General features: G+C 45.2%; 1 protein-coding gene across 1 annotated transcript; it reads left to right on the forward strand.

The window, feature by feature from the left end:
• Window positions 1-1,073: 1,073 nt before the first annotated feature.
• LOC128346681 (zinc finger MYM-type protein 1-like) lies at window positions 1,074-4,426 on the forward strand. The gene is made up of 2 exons (XM_053300208.1): window positions 1,074-1,105; window positions 1,532-4,426. Exon 2 carries the CDS (start codon window positions 1,580-1,582, stop codon window positions 4,097-4,099), a length of 2,520 nt encoding a protein of 839 aa, XP_053156183.1. The 5' UTR covers window positions 1,074-1,105; window positions 1,532-1,579; the 3' UTR covers window positions 4,100-4,426.
• The last annotated feature ends 8,261 nt before the right edge of the window (window positions 4,427-12,687 follow it).

Below are 12,687 nucleotides of genomic sequence, written 5' to 3' on the forward strand. Positions count from 1 at the left end.
TTTAGACTGAATGACTCATTGAACTTCTACCCATTGTGACTTTAGCCAATTGCAGAAGTAATCTTCTAAGGAAAGAGATAATAGTAAATAGTTTAACATAGATAAAAAGATAAACAGAAAATATGACATGGCACATTGTGCTATATTGAAGGTTTAGTGACCAGCCTCCCCTCCCTCTAAAGAGTCAATAGGAAATGAACTCCTGTCTTGACTGACAGGCTGGTGAGCTCCAGGGCTTAACCAATCAGTACATCAGGTGGGTGGGACCTAGAGAATGGTTGCTGGTAATTCTGGGAACAAGAAAGGAAGATCTGTGCTGGAAGAGCAAAGGGACATGTGGCAATGAAGCTTGCTGCAGCAGGATGACTGCAGCTCTTGGAAGATAGATCTGCAGGAGGCTTGAGTCTCATCAGGAGCCTGGTGAGTTCAAGGAAAAAGAGGAAGCCAAGGCTTTTGGCTTCAGGAACCCAGCATATCAGAACAGTTCATTTAGTCAGATTGTGCATCAGGGATTTGTTTTGCTTTCTGTGTGCTTTGCATTTTCATAACTCTCTGTTCTTTGCAACTAAGATTTTACTGCATGCCAGGGGCGTAACTACAATTAGGCAGGGGGAGGCCGTTGTCTCGGGTCCCCCCGCCATGGGGGGGGGCCCTCAGAGGCTCTCCCCCACCCGATCTTCCTTTTGAAGTTATTTTTAAAAAAATTCTCCTCCTTGTTCTGGCGCTATTTGCTTGTTGTTTCTCTCCGTGAGTCAAACGCTGAGGGGCCCCTCAGAGGCTTCCCCCCACCCAGTGCCTACCCGATCTTCCTTTTGAAGTCATTTCCTGCTATTTCCATTGTTGTTTGTTGCGAGTCCACCCTTGGTGGGGCCCCTCAGAGGCTCTCCCCCACCCAGCTCCTACCCCATCCATTGGCTGGCTGTGGTGGTCATGTGGAGAGAGTCACATGATTATCAGCTGGCTGCCTGGAGAACGCACCGGCTGAGCAAGCAAGCGGACTCCTGACCTGCAAACAAACTGCTCGGAAACAGTGAACAAAAAAAGCAACAGCAACTGTCCTAACTAGGCATGGAGAACGAGCGGCAGGAGCAGGAGCAGTCCTCAGGTTAGTTAGGAGAACAGTGAGGAGGGCGAGGGGAAATGTGTGTGGTGGGGCTAATGCAATGCAGTTGGGGTTTTTTCCCCTCCCAGCCTGTTCTCTGCCCACCCGCCTGCATGGTCCTCTGGTCTCCTTCCCCCTCCCCCGCCCACATGGTCCCCAGCCAAGTCTCCTCTTCTCCCCACCCGCATGGTCCCCGCTTTGTGTTGCAATGCAAAGGCTAGTCTCTGGTGCAGGGTTGACTTTGCCTGTCTCTGTTGCTTGCCTCTTTTAAGTGTCTCCCTTATCTACTTCTTTGGGCCTGGGGGAAGAAATGTATGTGGCTCATGTAACCTATGATGCTGTTCTGCACGGCAGTTGTGTTGCAAAGGCTGGTCTCTGGTGAGATATTGCTGAGTAGGCTAGTGATTCTTCCTATTTTACTTACACTAGAAATAGAAACTCCAAGTGCCAGCCAGGCCCCATTAAAAAAAAAAAAAGATGAGTGGTGCTCAAAAACGTGGGTTGAAGAAAGCAAGGCTAGCAGAGGAGGCCAAGCTGCCCAAGATCACATCATTTTTCACGAATACCAGCCAAGGCACTTCAATGGAGGAAGATAAGGTGACTCAGACAGCAGAAACGGCAACAGTGAGTGCAATCTGCACTGGAACACGTCCTGTAGAGAAGGAACAAAGTGAACTTGCAGCAGATGTGACAGCACAGCAGTCACTACCTACTGAGCAAGGTGAAGACATTCAAATGAAAGGACATGAAGGAGAGACAAGAGAATGTGTTGGTAAGAAATTCAATGTTGATTTGATCTCCAAAGAATTTCCTACTGACAAAGCACTCTTCAGTGAACCCCTTACTACAGATGAAAAGAGCTTTATTATCTCAAATGGGCCATGCCAACCACCAGGTCCATTTCCACGGCACAGCCAGACAAACAGACGTTTCTCAAAAGTTTTTTATTCAGGATTGAGTAAAAGTGGCTTAAAACTGCAGCGGAAATGGCTGTGCTACTCGCCAACTTCAGACAAAGCCTACTGTCAACCATGCTGGCTTTTTTCTCAGGACAGAGAGGGAGCATGGGTGAAAGGAGTTTGTGATTGGTATAATCTAGGTAGGAAGATAGAACTCCATGAAGGTGGTGTTGGCCATCAGGAGTGTAGCACTGTTCTGGATCACTGGCAGCTGAAAAAAACAGTGTCAGCAGAAGCAGAAGCTGCTATTATGAAAGAGGCAAACTTCTGGAGGCAAGTACTTGATAGAATCATCAGTGTCACATTGACCCTGGCTATGTCCAACCTGGCATTTAGAGGTCACAGGGAAGATGTGAGCTCTGGTGGAAACCGTGGAAATTTTCTCTCCATCATCACAATAATTGCAAAATATGATCCTGTATTGCAACAGTTGCTAAATATTCCAGAGCGACACATAAAGTACCTGAGTCCTGCTGTTCAAAATGAACTGATTAATATACTCTCACAAAGCATCAAAGAAGAAATAATAAAGGATGCCAACACAGCTGCATTTTTCTCCGTCATCATAGACACAACGCAGGATGCTGGCAAGACAGATCAGCTCAGCCAGGTAGTCCGCTTCGTTTCTGTTGAGACCAACGAAAAGGATCAGCCAGTTGAAATAAAAATACATGAATCATTCTTGGGCTTTCTGGTGGTGGAGGATCAGACTGCATCTGGCTTCACGCAAAGTATTCTGAATGCTATGGAAAGCAATAAACTGGACATCCTAAAATTGCGAGGCCAAGGTTACGATGGAGCTGCAACCATGAGTGGTGTCTACAGTGGTGTGCAAGCTAGAATTCAAGCTTTACAACCAAAGGCAATTTATGTTCATTGTGCTGCTCACAACTTGAACCTAGTTCTGCATGATGCTATGTCCAATGTTCCAGAGGTAAGGAACTTCTTTGGAGTTGTGGAAAGAATCTACATCTTTTTTGCACACAGCATTAAACGCTGGCACACACTATCTCTCTTAACATTTCAATCAAAAACAATACTGAGGAAACTTTGTCCAACCAGATGGTCTTCACGTCACGAGGCTCTAGTAGCAATTCAGTGCCGTTTCACAGATATTCTCAAAGTGCTTACTGAAATAATTCTCCTAAGCAAGAAAAAAGAGGAAACCACAGAAGCCAAAGCTCTGAAATCCAAAATGGAGAAGTTCCAGTTTGTCTTCCTCATTGTGCTGCTCTCTAACATTTTAGAACCTGTTAATACTGTTTCAAAATTGCTGCAGTCGCCACAAACTGACCTCAGCAAAGCAGCAACCTATCTCCAAACCATTCACACTAATTTGCAAGAGAGCAGAAATAAGTATGACTCCCTCCGCAAAACTGCAGCAAAAATGTCAGAAAAGTGGGGAATATCCCAGGTGTTTGAGGAGCAATGCGTGCGAAAGGTGACGAGGTTTCATGATGAGCTATGTGAGGATCAAAGGCTAACAAATGCAGAGGACAGTTTCAGAGTAAATGTGTTCCTCTGTGTGCTGGACATAGCTTCCTCACAGTTGAAACTACGTTTTGAGGGCCTACATGAAGTCGTCACTACCTTCAATGTCCTTCACCCATCAACACTGGCAACAGCAACTGATGAGGACTTACTTGAAGCAGGAGAACTTATGGTCACAAAATATGACACAGACTTGACTACCTCTTTTCCAAGACACTTAATACAGTTAAGAGATTTATTGAAAGAAGAAATTAAAAAAACAACAACTATAAAGGAAGTTGCTGAACTGCTGATGATTGACAATTGTGGCCTTTGCATCAGTTACCCTGATGTCTGCACTGCATATATACTTTTCCTCACTCTACCAGTAACAGTGGCATCTTCTGAGAGATCATTCTCAAAACTGAAGCTCATAAAAAACTATCTGAGGAGTTCCATGTCTCAGGAAAGACTCAGTGGCCTTGCTCTGCTATCTATTGAAAACGAAAGAGCAAAGAAACTGGATATACAAAAGACGATAGACAACTTTGCTGAAGTTAAATCATGAAAGAAGCCAATGCATTAAGTACTGGATGGTGGTGTGAGATGTCTTGGTTAGGATATGTGCAATGTTATGCTCTTGATTGATACAGTTGGAATAGTTGGTTCTGTCATTCATACCCTTAAACTTTTGTTGGGATGTGTGCAATGTTTACTGTTCTTAAATTGATACCGTTTTTAGTTGGGTCTGTTACGCACACTTTTGTAACTTTTAAAACTTTTGTTGGGATGTGTGCAATGATTACTGTGCTTCATTTGATACTATTTTAAGTTGGATCTGTTATGCACACCTTGTAACTGGGATATGTGCAATGATTAAAGTTCTTGTTCTGTTGTTGTATTAGTTGGTTCTGCTTTCGTGTTATCTATACCTTGCAACTAGTTAGGATAGTTAGCAGAGACATCGGGCCAGAGGAAGGAGAGGTAAGTGGTGATGGCGGGGGGGGGGTGCATTTAAGAATCTTGTCTCAGGGCCCACTCCAACCGAGTTACGCCCCTGCTGCATGCCACCCCAGTATCATTTGGGATGCTGTTGAAATATTCTTGTAAACCAACTTTTTAAGTTTATCTAACCAACCAAAAGCCTAAGATGGAACCAGTTTGTAGTCACTGAAAAGGACTCTGTAACAATTTAAGCGTTCTTAAATACAACCTAAAACTGAAGCTTAAGACAACCTATTTTTATAGCCTTTTGAATATTTTTTTAACCCCTTTGTTCTCTTCCAAGCCTCCATGGATGGTTATAGACCAAGCAGGAGGAAGTGGGGGCTTTTCTCTTGTGCAAACGTGTCTCCAGAAGAGCTTGGCCAAATCAACAATTTAACTTCATGGACAGGCAGCAGGCCTGGGAGAACAATTGGTTTATTCTTGCCTATTAGCAAGGGGGAGCAGATTTTTATATTTGTCAAATAATCAGTTACAGAGGGATCTTGGATTAAAGCACCCAATCCATTGGTCCAATTCTCTGCAAGTTTTAGGGTGCTTGGTGGCAACATTTTAAATCTACCGGAAATATAGAAAGGTTGTAGGAGAAGCCCACCCAGGGCACTCACCAGGGATGGCTCGGCATTTCTTTCCCCTCACATGAGCTAGCTCTGAGACAAAGGCTTTAGTCCGCTACAGGAGGGTACAGATGGGCCTCTGTACCCAGGAGGTACATACAACAGGCAAGCTCTTCTCTTAGCATCTTGAAAGAATGGTGAGAATTAATGATTAATTTGTAATAAAAGGGTTCCAGACAGCCAGAAAGTTGCTCACTTATGAGGAAACTGTGCCATTCCCAGATAAGAGGGATTGTGAGGGAAAGGCATTCTACAAATGTGCATAAGCACTGTTCCAGGCCCAAGGCTTGTTGCTAAACTCTGGAAGCAGAGGGAGGAGCCTGAGACTGGGATACTGGGGCAGACCTACTTAAGGACTTGGTCTCAATCTGGAAGGAACAGTTGCAGAAGCAACTCTGTGATCTACTTCTCAGCCTGACCCTTGTGTGTTATCTTGCTCTTTTGTAGAAATCTTGGCTTGTGTGAACTTGATCATCTGGTTTCTGACCTTGGACTATGCCTGGACTTGTGTTATCATGCTCTCATTTAGACCTGACCACCGAGATTCTGACCTTGGCTTGGTGACCCTGATTTATGTCTCACCCCCTCAGTGAGTCCTTACTGGCCAACCAGCACTGCATAGCCCAGTATGATATGTCAATAGTTGTTTGTGCAAAGCAAAATTAACTGAAGTTACTGTATGTTTGCCATAATAGTGTTAAGTGGAATCTAATCTCTGAAAAGCAGGCAAAGAGATCAGTTTTTATCTGGCAGCTGCTTTTGTTGAGTCATAATTTGGGACCCAGTTTGCTATCTTCCCTAGCTTTCAGTTATGTTAATTTTGATGTGTAATTACTATAGCAAAATATTAATCCAGGTCCACATAATACAATACAACACTGCTTGGCAGAGTGCAGGCCTGTTTGTTTTCCTCTTATGGAGAATTGGCATGTCCCTGTATTCCATGCAGGATAGAGCATATTTTTAATCTGGAAAATGGAATGTTTCCTTCCGACTTTAGTCTAGGCAGGTGTAGTTTGATAGGATCATAATATGAAAAGAGATAAGATTCATTGCCCTTCTATTTCTCCATGTCCTAAGTCTATTTCTCCATGTCAACATCATCAGGAGAGGGCATAACCTCCCTAAATGCCTGCCTGGAGGCGGTGATGGGCTGGATGAGGGATAAAAAACTGAGACTGAATCCAGATAAGACGGAGGTACTCATTGTGTGGGATCAAGACTCGGGAGATGAGTTTGATCTGCCTGTTCCGGATGGGGTCACACTTCCCTGGGAGGAATAGGTACAGAGCCTGGGGGTGCTTCTGGATCCAAGCCTCTCCCTGGTGTCCCAGGTTGAGGCAGTGGCTAGAAGTGCCTTCTATCAGCTTCAGATGATATGCCAGCTGCATCCGTTTCATGAGATAAACGACCTCAGCACATTTACTGGTAACATCCAGACTGGATTACTGTAATGTGCTCTATGTGGGGCTGCCCTTGTATGCAGTCCGGAAGCTACAGTTAGTCCAGAATACAGCAGCCAGGTTGGTCTCTGGGTCATCTTGGAGAGACCATGTTACTCCTGTATTGAAAGAACTACATTGGCTGCCGATAGGTTTCTGGGCAAAAAATACAAGGTGCTGATTATAACCTATAAAGCCCAAAACAGCTTGGGCCCTGAGTATCTAAGAGAATGTCCTCTTTGTCATGACCCCCACCGCCCATTGAGACCATCAGGAGAGGTCCGTCTGCAGTTGCCACTGGCTTGTCTGGTGGCTACTCGGGGACGGGCCTTCTCTGCTGCTGCCCCAAAGCTTTGGAAGGTGCTCCCTGCTGAAATAAGAGCCTCCCCATCTTTGATAGCTTTGAAAATGTCTTTAAAGATGCATCTGCTCATCCAGGCTTTTAATTATATATTGTTTTAACACTGTTTTAAAATATTGTTTTAAAAATTTTAAATTGTTGTAATGTTTTAACTTTTTCCTGCTATTTTGTTTTAACTAATGTTAGTTAATGAGAGACCAGGTGGGTCTTGGGGGCTCCTTCTGCTGTTGCCTGCCTACTCCTGCTTCCCCTGTGGGGCTGCTGCCTGTAGGTAACATCTGTTGGGAGTGTGTGGGGGGTGAGTGCAGGACTGGGACCAGCCCCTGAGTGACTCAGCTGTTCCTCAGGTCATCTGCTCAGTTTTGAGCTTTATAGGAGGCTGCTTGTGGCTGTGGGGTCGCCACCGAAGGGGCGACTCCAAAGGGGGTCGCCCCTTTGGGGGAGTCACTTTGCGGGAGGGCGAGGGCTAGAGGGCTTCTGTTTTATCGGTTTTAGCTGTTTGAGAATTGAGTTGAAGTTGCTGCAATGTGTTTGGGTTCGTCTAGAGATGAGGAAACAGGGGGCGCCTTCATTGACTATGGGGTAGCTATTCCGGTGGTGGTGGGGAATAGAAGAAGAAACACTGGCAGGTCAGCAGGCCATACCAGGGGAAGGGTAGTCAGAAATTTATTAGCTGTCTCCCCTTCCGGCTGTCCTACCAGCTCTTTGACCTCGAGAAGCACTGCCAACAACCCACATAGACTCACCTTGCTCCTCTGCAATGCCAAGTCAGTCCAAAATAAGCCTGAGCTCATCCATGATTTGATTATGGATGAAGGAGCAGACCTGGTATGTATTACTGAGACTTGGTTGGGGAAGGCTAGTGGTCCAGTCTGGTCCCAGCTTCTCCCTTCAGGATATCCTGTAGAGGAGCAGGTGAGGGGATGTGGGCGGGAAGGTGGAGTGGCTGTGGTCTATAAGGATAACATCTCCCTCACCAGGGTCCCTGTTAGGGTTGATTTGAATGTGCAGACCATAGTGAATGTGTGTACTTAGGTTTGGGGCCAGGGATAGATTGGGACTTCTGTTGGTGCACCGATCGCCCCGTTGCCCAACGGAATCCCTTACTGAGCTCATGGACTTGGTCACGGAGCTCGCGTTGAAGTCTCACAGACTTTTGGTGCTGGGGGACTTCAATGTTCATTTTGGGACCAATTTGTCCGGAGCAGCTCAGGAGTTCATAGCAGCCATGACAACTATGGGCCTATCCCAAGCGGTCTCTGGACCATAGCATATTGTAGGTCACACGCTTGATTTGGTCTTCTACTCTGATCAGGGTGGAGTTCTGTGGGTGGAGACTCCTTTGATCTCCCCATTGTCATGGACAGACCACCATCTGGTTAAGGTTGGACCTACAACTACTTCCCACCTCTGCAGGGGTGAGGGGCCTATTAGAATGGTCTGCCCGAAGAGGTTATTGGATCCAGTAAGATTTCAAGAAGTCTTGGAGGGATTCAGTGTTGGCTCTGCTGGTGATCCTGTTGATGCCCTGGTTGAGAATTGGAACAACTTGCTCACCAGGGCAGTAGACATTTTTGCCCCCAAGCATCCCCTCCGATCCGTTTCAAAACAGGCCCCTTGGTATACAGAAGATCTGCGGGGGCTGAAGCAGCAAGGTAGGCGACTGGAGCGCAAGTGGAGAAAGACTCGACTTGAATCCGACAGACTACGACATAGAGCACATTTAAAGATCTATGCTCAGGCAATACTTACTGCAAAGAAGTGTTTCTTTTCTGCCCATATTGCCTCTGCGAGTTCACACCCAGCTGAGTTGTTCAGGGTTGTGAGGAGACTAGTATCTGCCCCCCCCCCGAACCAGAATTTGGAGTCATCAGTTACCCGCTGTGACGTGTTTAAAGAGTTTTTTGCAGATAAAATATCTTGGATTTGGGGCGATCTAGATGGAGACTCCATGGTTAATTTGATGTCTAAACTAGAGGTGGCCAGCAACTCCTCTTATGTGATTCAACTGGATCAGTTTCAGTTTGTGACTCCTGAGGATGTGGACAAGCTGCTTGGATCAGTGAGGCCTACCACTTGTTCTCTTGACCCTTGTCCAACATGGCTTGTTCAATCTAGCAGGGAGGCTGTTATAGACAGCCTGGTGGAAAACATAAATGCTTCTCTGAGGGAGGGCAGGATGCCTCCTTGTCTTAAGGAGGCAATCATTAGACCTCTTCTAAAGTAGCCTGCATTAGATCCCTCAAAGTTGATCAATTAAAGGCCTGTTTACAACTTCCTGTGGCTGGGCAAGGTAATTGAGAAGGTGGTGGCCTCTAAGCTCCAAGCGGTCTTGGAGGAAAGTGATTATCTAGACCCATTTCAAACTGGTTTTCAGGTGGGTTACAGGGTGGAGACTGCCTTGGTCGGCCTGATAGATTATCTCCAATTGGGAATTGACAGAGGAAGTGTGACTCTGTTGGTCCTTTTGGATCTCTCGGCGGCTTTCGATACTATCAACCATAGTATCCTTCTGGAGTGTCTGAGGGGGTTGGGGGTGGGAGGCACTGTTTTACAGTGGCTCTGCTCCTACCTCTCGGACAGATTCCAGATGGTCGATTGGAGACTGTTGCTCTTCGAGAACTGAGCTTAAGTATGGTGTCCCTCAAGGCTCCATACTTTCTCCAATGCTTTTTAACATCTACATGAAACCGCTGGGAGAGATCATCTGGGGATTTGGAGCTGGGTGTTACCAGTACGCTGATGACACCCAGATCTACTTCTCCATACCAACTTCTTCAGGAGTTGGCATATCCTCTCTAAATGCCTGCCTGGAAGTAGTAATGGGCTGAATGAGGGAGAATAAACTGAAGCTGAATCCAGAAAAGATGGAGGTACTTATTGTGCGGGGTCAGAACTCCAGAGATGATTTTGATCTACCTATTCTTGATGGGGTCACTCTTCCCCAAAAGGAACAGGTTCGCAGTCTGGGAGTACTTCTGGATCCACACCTCTCCTTGATTTCTCAGGTTGAGGTGGTGGCCAGAGGTGCTTTCTATCAGCTCCGGCTGATACGCCAGCTCCGCCCATTTCTCGAGATCAATGACCTCAAAACAGTGGTACATTTGTTGGTAACCTCCAGACTTGACTTTTGTAATGCGCTCTACATGGGGCTGCCTTTGTATGTAGTCCAGAAACTCCAGTTGGTTCAGAATGCGGCAGCCAGGCTGGTCTCTGGGTCATCTCGGAGAGACCACATTACTCCTCTACTGATGGAGCTTCATTGGCTGCCAATAGGTTTCTGGGCAAAATACAAAGTGCTAGTTGTATAAAGCCTACAAAGTGCTAGTTATATACAATACAAAGTGCTAGTTGTATAAAATATAAATACAAAGTGCTAGTTGTATAAAGCGTTAAATGGCTTAGGCCCTGGGTATTTAAGAGAGTGTCTTCTTCACTATGAGCCCCACCACCCATTGAGGTCATGTGAGGAGGTCCGTCTCCAGTTACTGCCAACTCGTCTGGTGGCTACACAGAGACGGGCCTTCTCGGTTGCTGCCCCGAGATTGTGGAATTCGTTCCCTGCTGAGATGCGATCCTCCCCAACTCTGGCAATCTTTAAAAAACACCTGAAAACCCATCTTTTCACCCAAGATTTATCAGCTTTTAAAAATTGTCTGTTTTTAATTTTTAGGCTGTTTTTAAATTGTTGCTTTAAAAAATATGTGTGTGTGTGTGTGTGTGTTTTAATTGTTTTTATGTTAACCACCTAGAGACAAAAGTTTGGGCGGTATAGAAGTTTAATAAAATAAATAAATAAAAATAATGTTTTAACTTTTTCTGTTTTGCTTTGTTGTAAACCTCCCAGAGATGCAGGTTTTGGGTGGTATAAAAATATGTTAAATAAATAAATATGAGTAAAGAGAAATTCAGCAGGCACAGCTTCCCCCACCTTGTCAGTGACAGGAAAATTGCACTTTGGTCCTGTGTTGCCACCCTGTTCCAGGGGTTCAACTTGGGCCCCAGATGTTGTTAGACAACAACTCCTATCAGCCACAATGGCTGGCTATTGTATTTGGGATGATGGAAGTTGTAGTCCAACAGCATCCGTGCGGCCCCTTCGGCAGTTAAACGAAGGTTGGCTCTGCTTTTGCAGCACAGCCCAGGAGCGGCTCTTCCCTGCAGGAAATGGCTGCACGGCCCCCGCTCGGAAGCTAAACCAGCCTCCCCACGTCTGACGTCAGATGCAGGGTGTGTGTCGGGGCTGCTCTCGCGGCCCCTGATTGATCAGCTGCCCGGGTTCTTTGAACCCATTGGCCCAATGTGGCTCCGCCCCTGGTAGTTCTCACGAAGAACTGTATTAAGAAAACAACCCAATTTCCTCCTTTCTTTCTGACTCCACCCTCCACATTCTCTACAGATCCCCACTGGGACAAACATCTAAATAACAAAAGATAAACAGATTATTAGATCAAATACAACAAATGCCTATCTCTAACACCACTGAGCACACAGTTGGATCTTGAGGACAAATCCACAACAATTTGTCTGTTCTCACTGTATTGTATGATCTGGATGTTGGATCCCCCTTATTGTCTCAGTATTTTCTTTATTTATGTTCCATAAATGGTAAAGTTACCCCCTGCTAACTTGGCAAAGAGGCACCTTTTACCATGGTGATTCTCTTTATTTAGAAGGGGGACAGTAACTGGCCCTATTGATCCCCAGCACAGTACTTCCAGTGACTGTTGTTGGTGTCTATCTTATGTTTCTTTTAGATTGTGAGCCCTTTGGGGACAGGGATCCATCTTATTTATTTATTTATTATTTCTCTATGTAAACCACCCTGAGCCATTTTTGGAAGGGCGGTATAGAAATCGAATTATTATTATTATTTCTTGTTTACACAGTCAGACAGGTGTTATTGACTGGTATGTTTTATCCAGACATCGAGTCCTTCCCAAGGACCTGGGATGGCTGAATTTTATCACCAATACTGTTGGTTATTATAGATATCGTCGCAAAATATAGGCTGTTCCCAGTAAAGCTGCTTTTTGTAATTGGCTGATGGTGATTTCTGTGGCCCCTATGGTGTTGAGGTGCTCTTCAAGGTCTTTTGGAACTGCACCCAGGGCGCCAATTACCACTGGGATTATTTTGGTCTTTTTCTGCCACAGCCTTTCAATTTCAATTTGTAGATCTTTGTATTTTGTGATTTTTTCTATTTCTTTTTCTTCTATTCTGCTATCCCCTGGTATTGCTATGTCGATTATTTTCACTTGTTTTTCTTTCTTCTCAACTACAGTTATATCTGGTGTATTGTGTGGCAGATGTTTGTCTGTTTGTAGTCGGAAGTCCCATAATATTTTTACATCTTCATTTTCTTCAACCTTTTCAATGTTATGGTCCCACCAATTCTTGGCTACAGGTAGCTTGTATTTTTTGCAGATGTTCCAGTATATCACCCCTGCTACCTTGTCATGCCTTTGTTTGTAGTCAGTCTGTGCGATCTTTTTACAACAGCTGATTAGGTGGTCGACTGTTTCATCTGCTTCTTTACAAAGGCGGCACTTGCTGTTTGTTGTGGATTTTTCGACTTTTGCTCTTATTGCATTTGTTCTTAGTGCCTGTTCTTGTGCAGCCAGTATTAAACCCTCTGTTTCTTTCTTCAAGTTGCCATTCTTAAGCCATTGCCAGGTCTTGGTGATGTCTGATTTTCCACTTATATTGTGCAAATATTGACCATGCAGGG

The sequence above is a fragment of the Hemicordylus capensis genome, chromosome 2 (genome assembly GCF_027244095.1).
Source record: "Hemicordylus capensis ecotype Gifberg chromosome 2, rHemCap1.1.pri, whole genome shotgun sequence".
Lineage (NCBI taxonomy): Eukaryota > Metazoa > Chordata > Lepidosauria > Squamata > Cordylidae > Hemicordylus > Hemicordylus capensis.

Excerpts from the sequence above, each read along its gene's own strand:
- LOC128346681 (XM_053300208.1), top strand. The coding sequence starts at position 1,580 with ATGAGTGGTGCTCAAAAACGTGGGTTGAAGAAAGCAAGGCTAGCAGAG.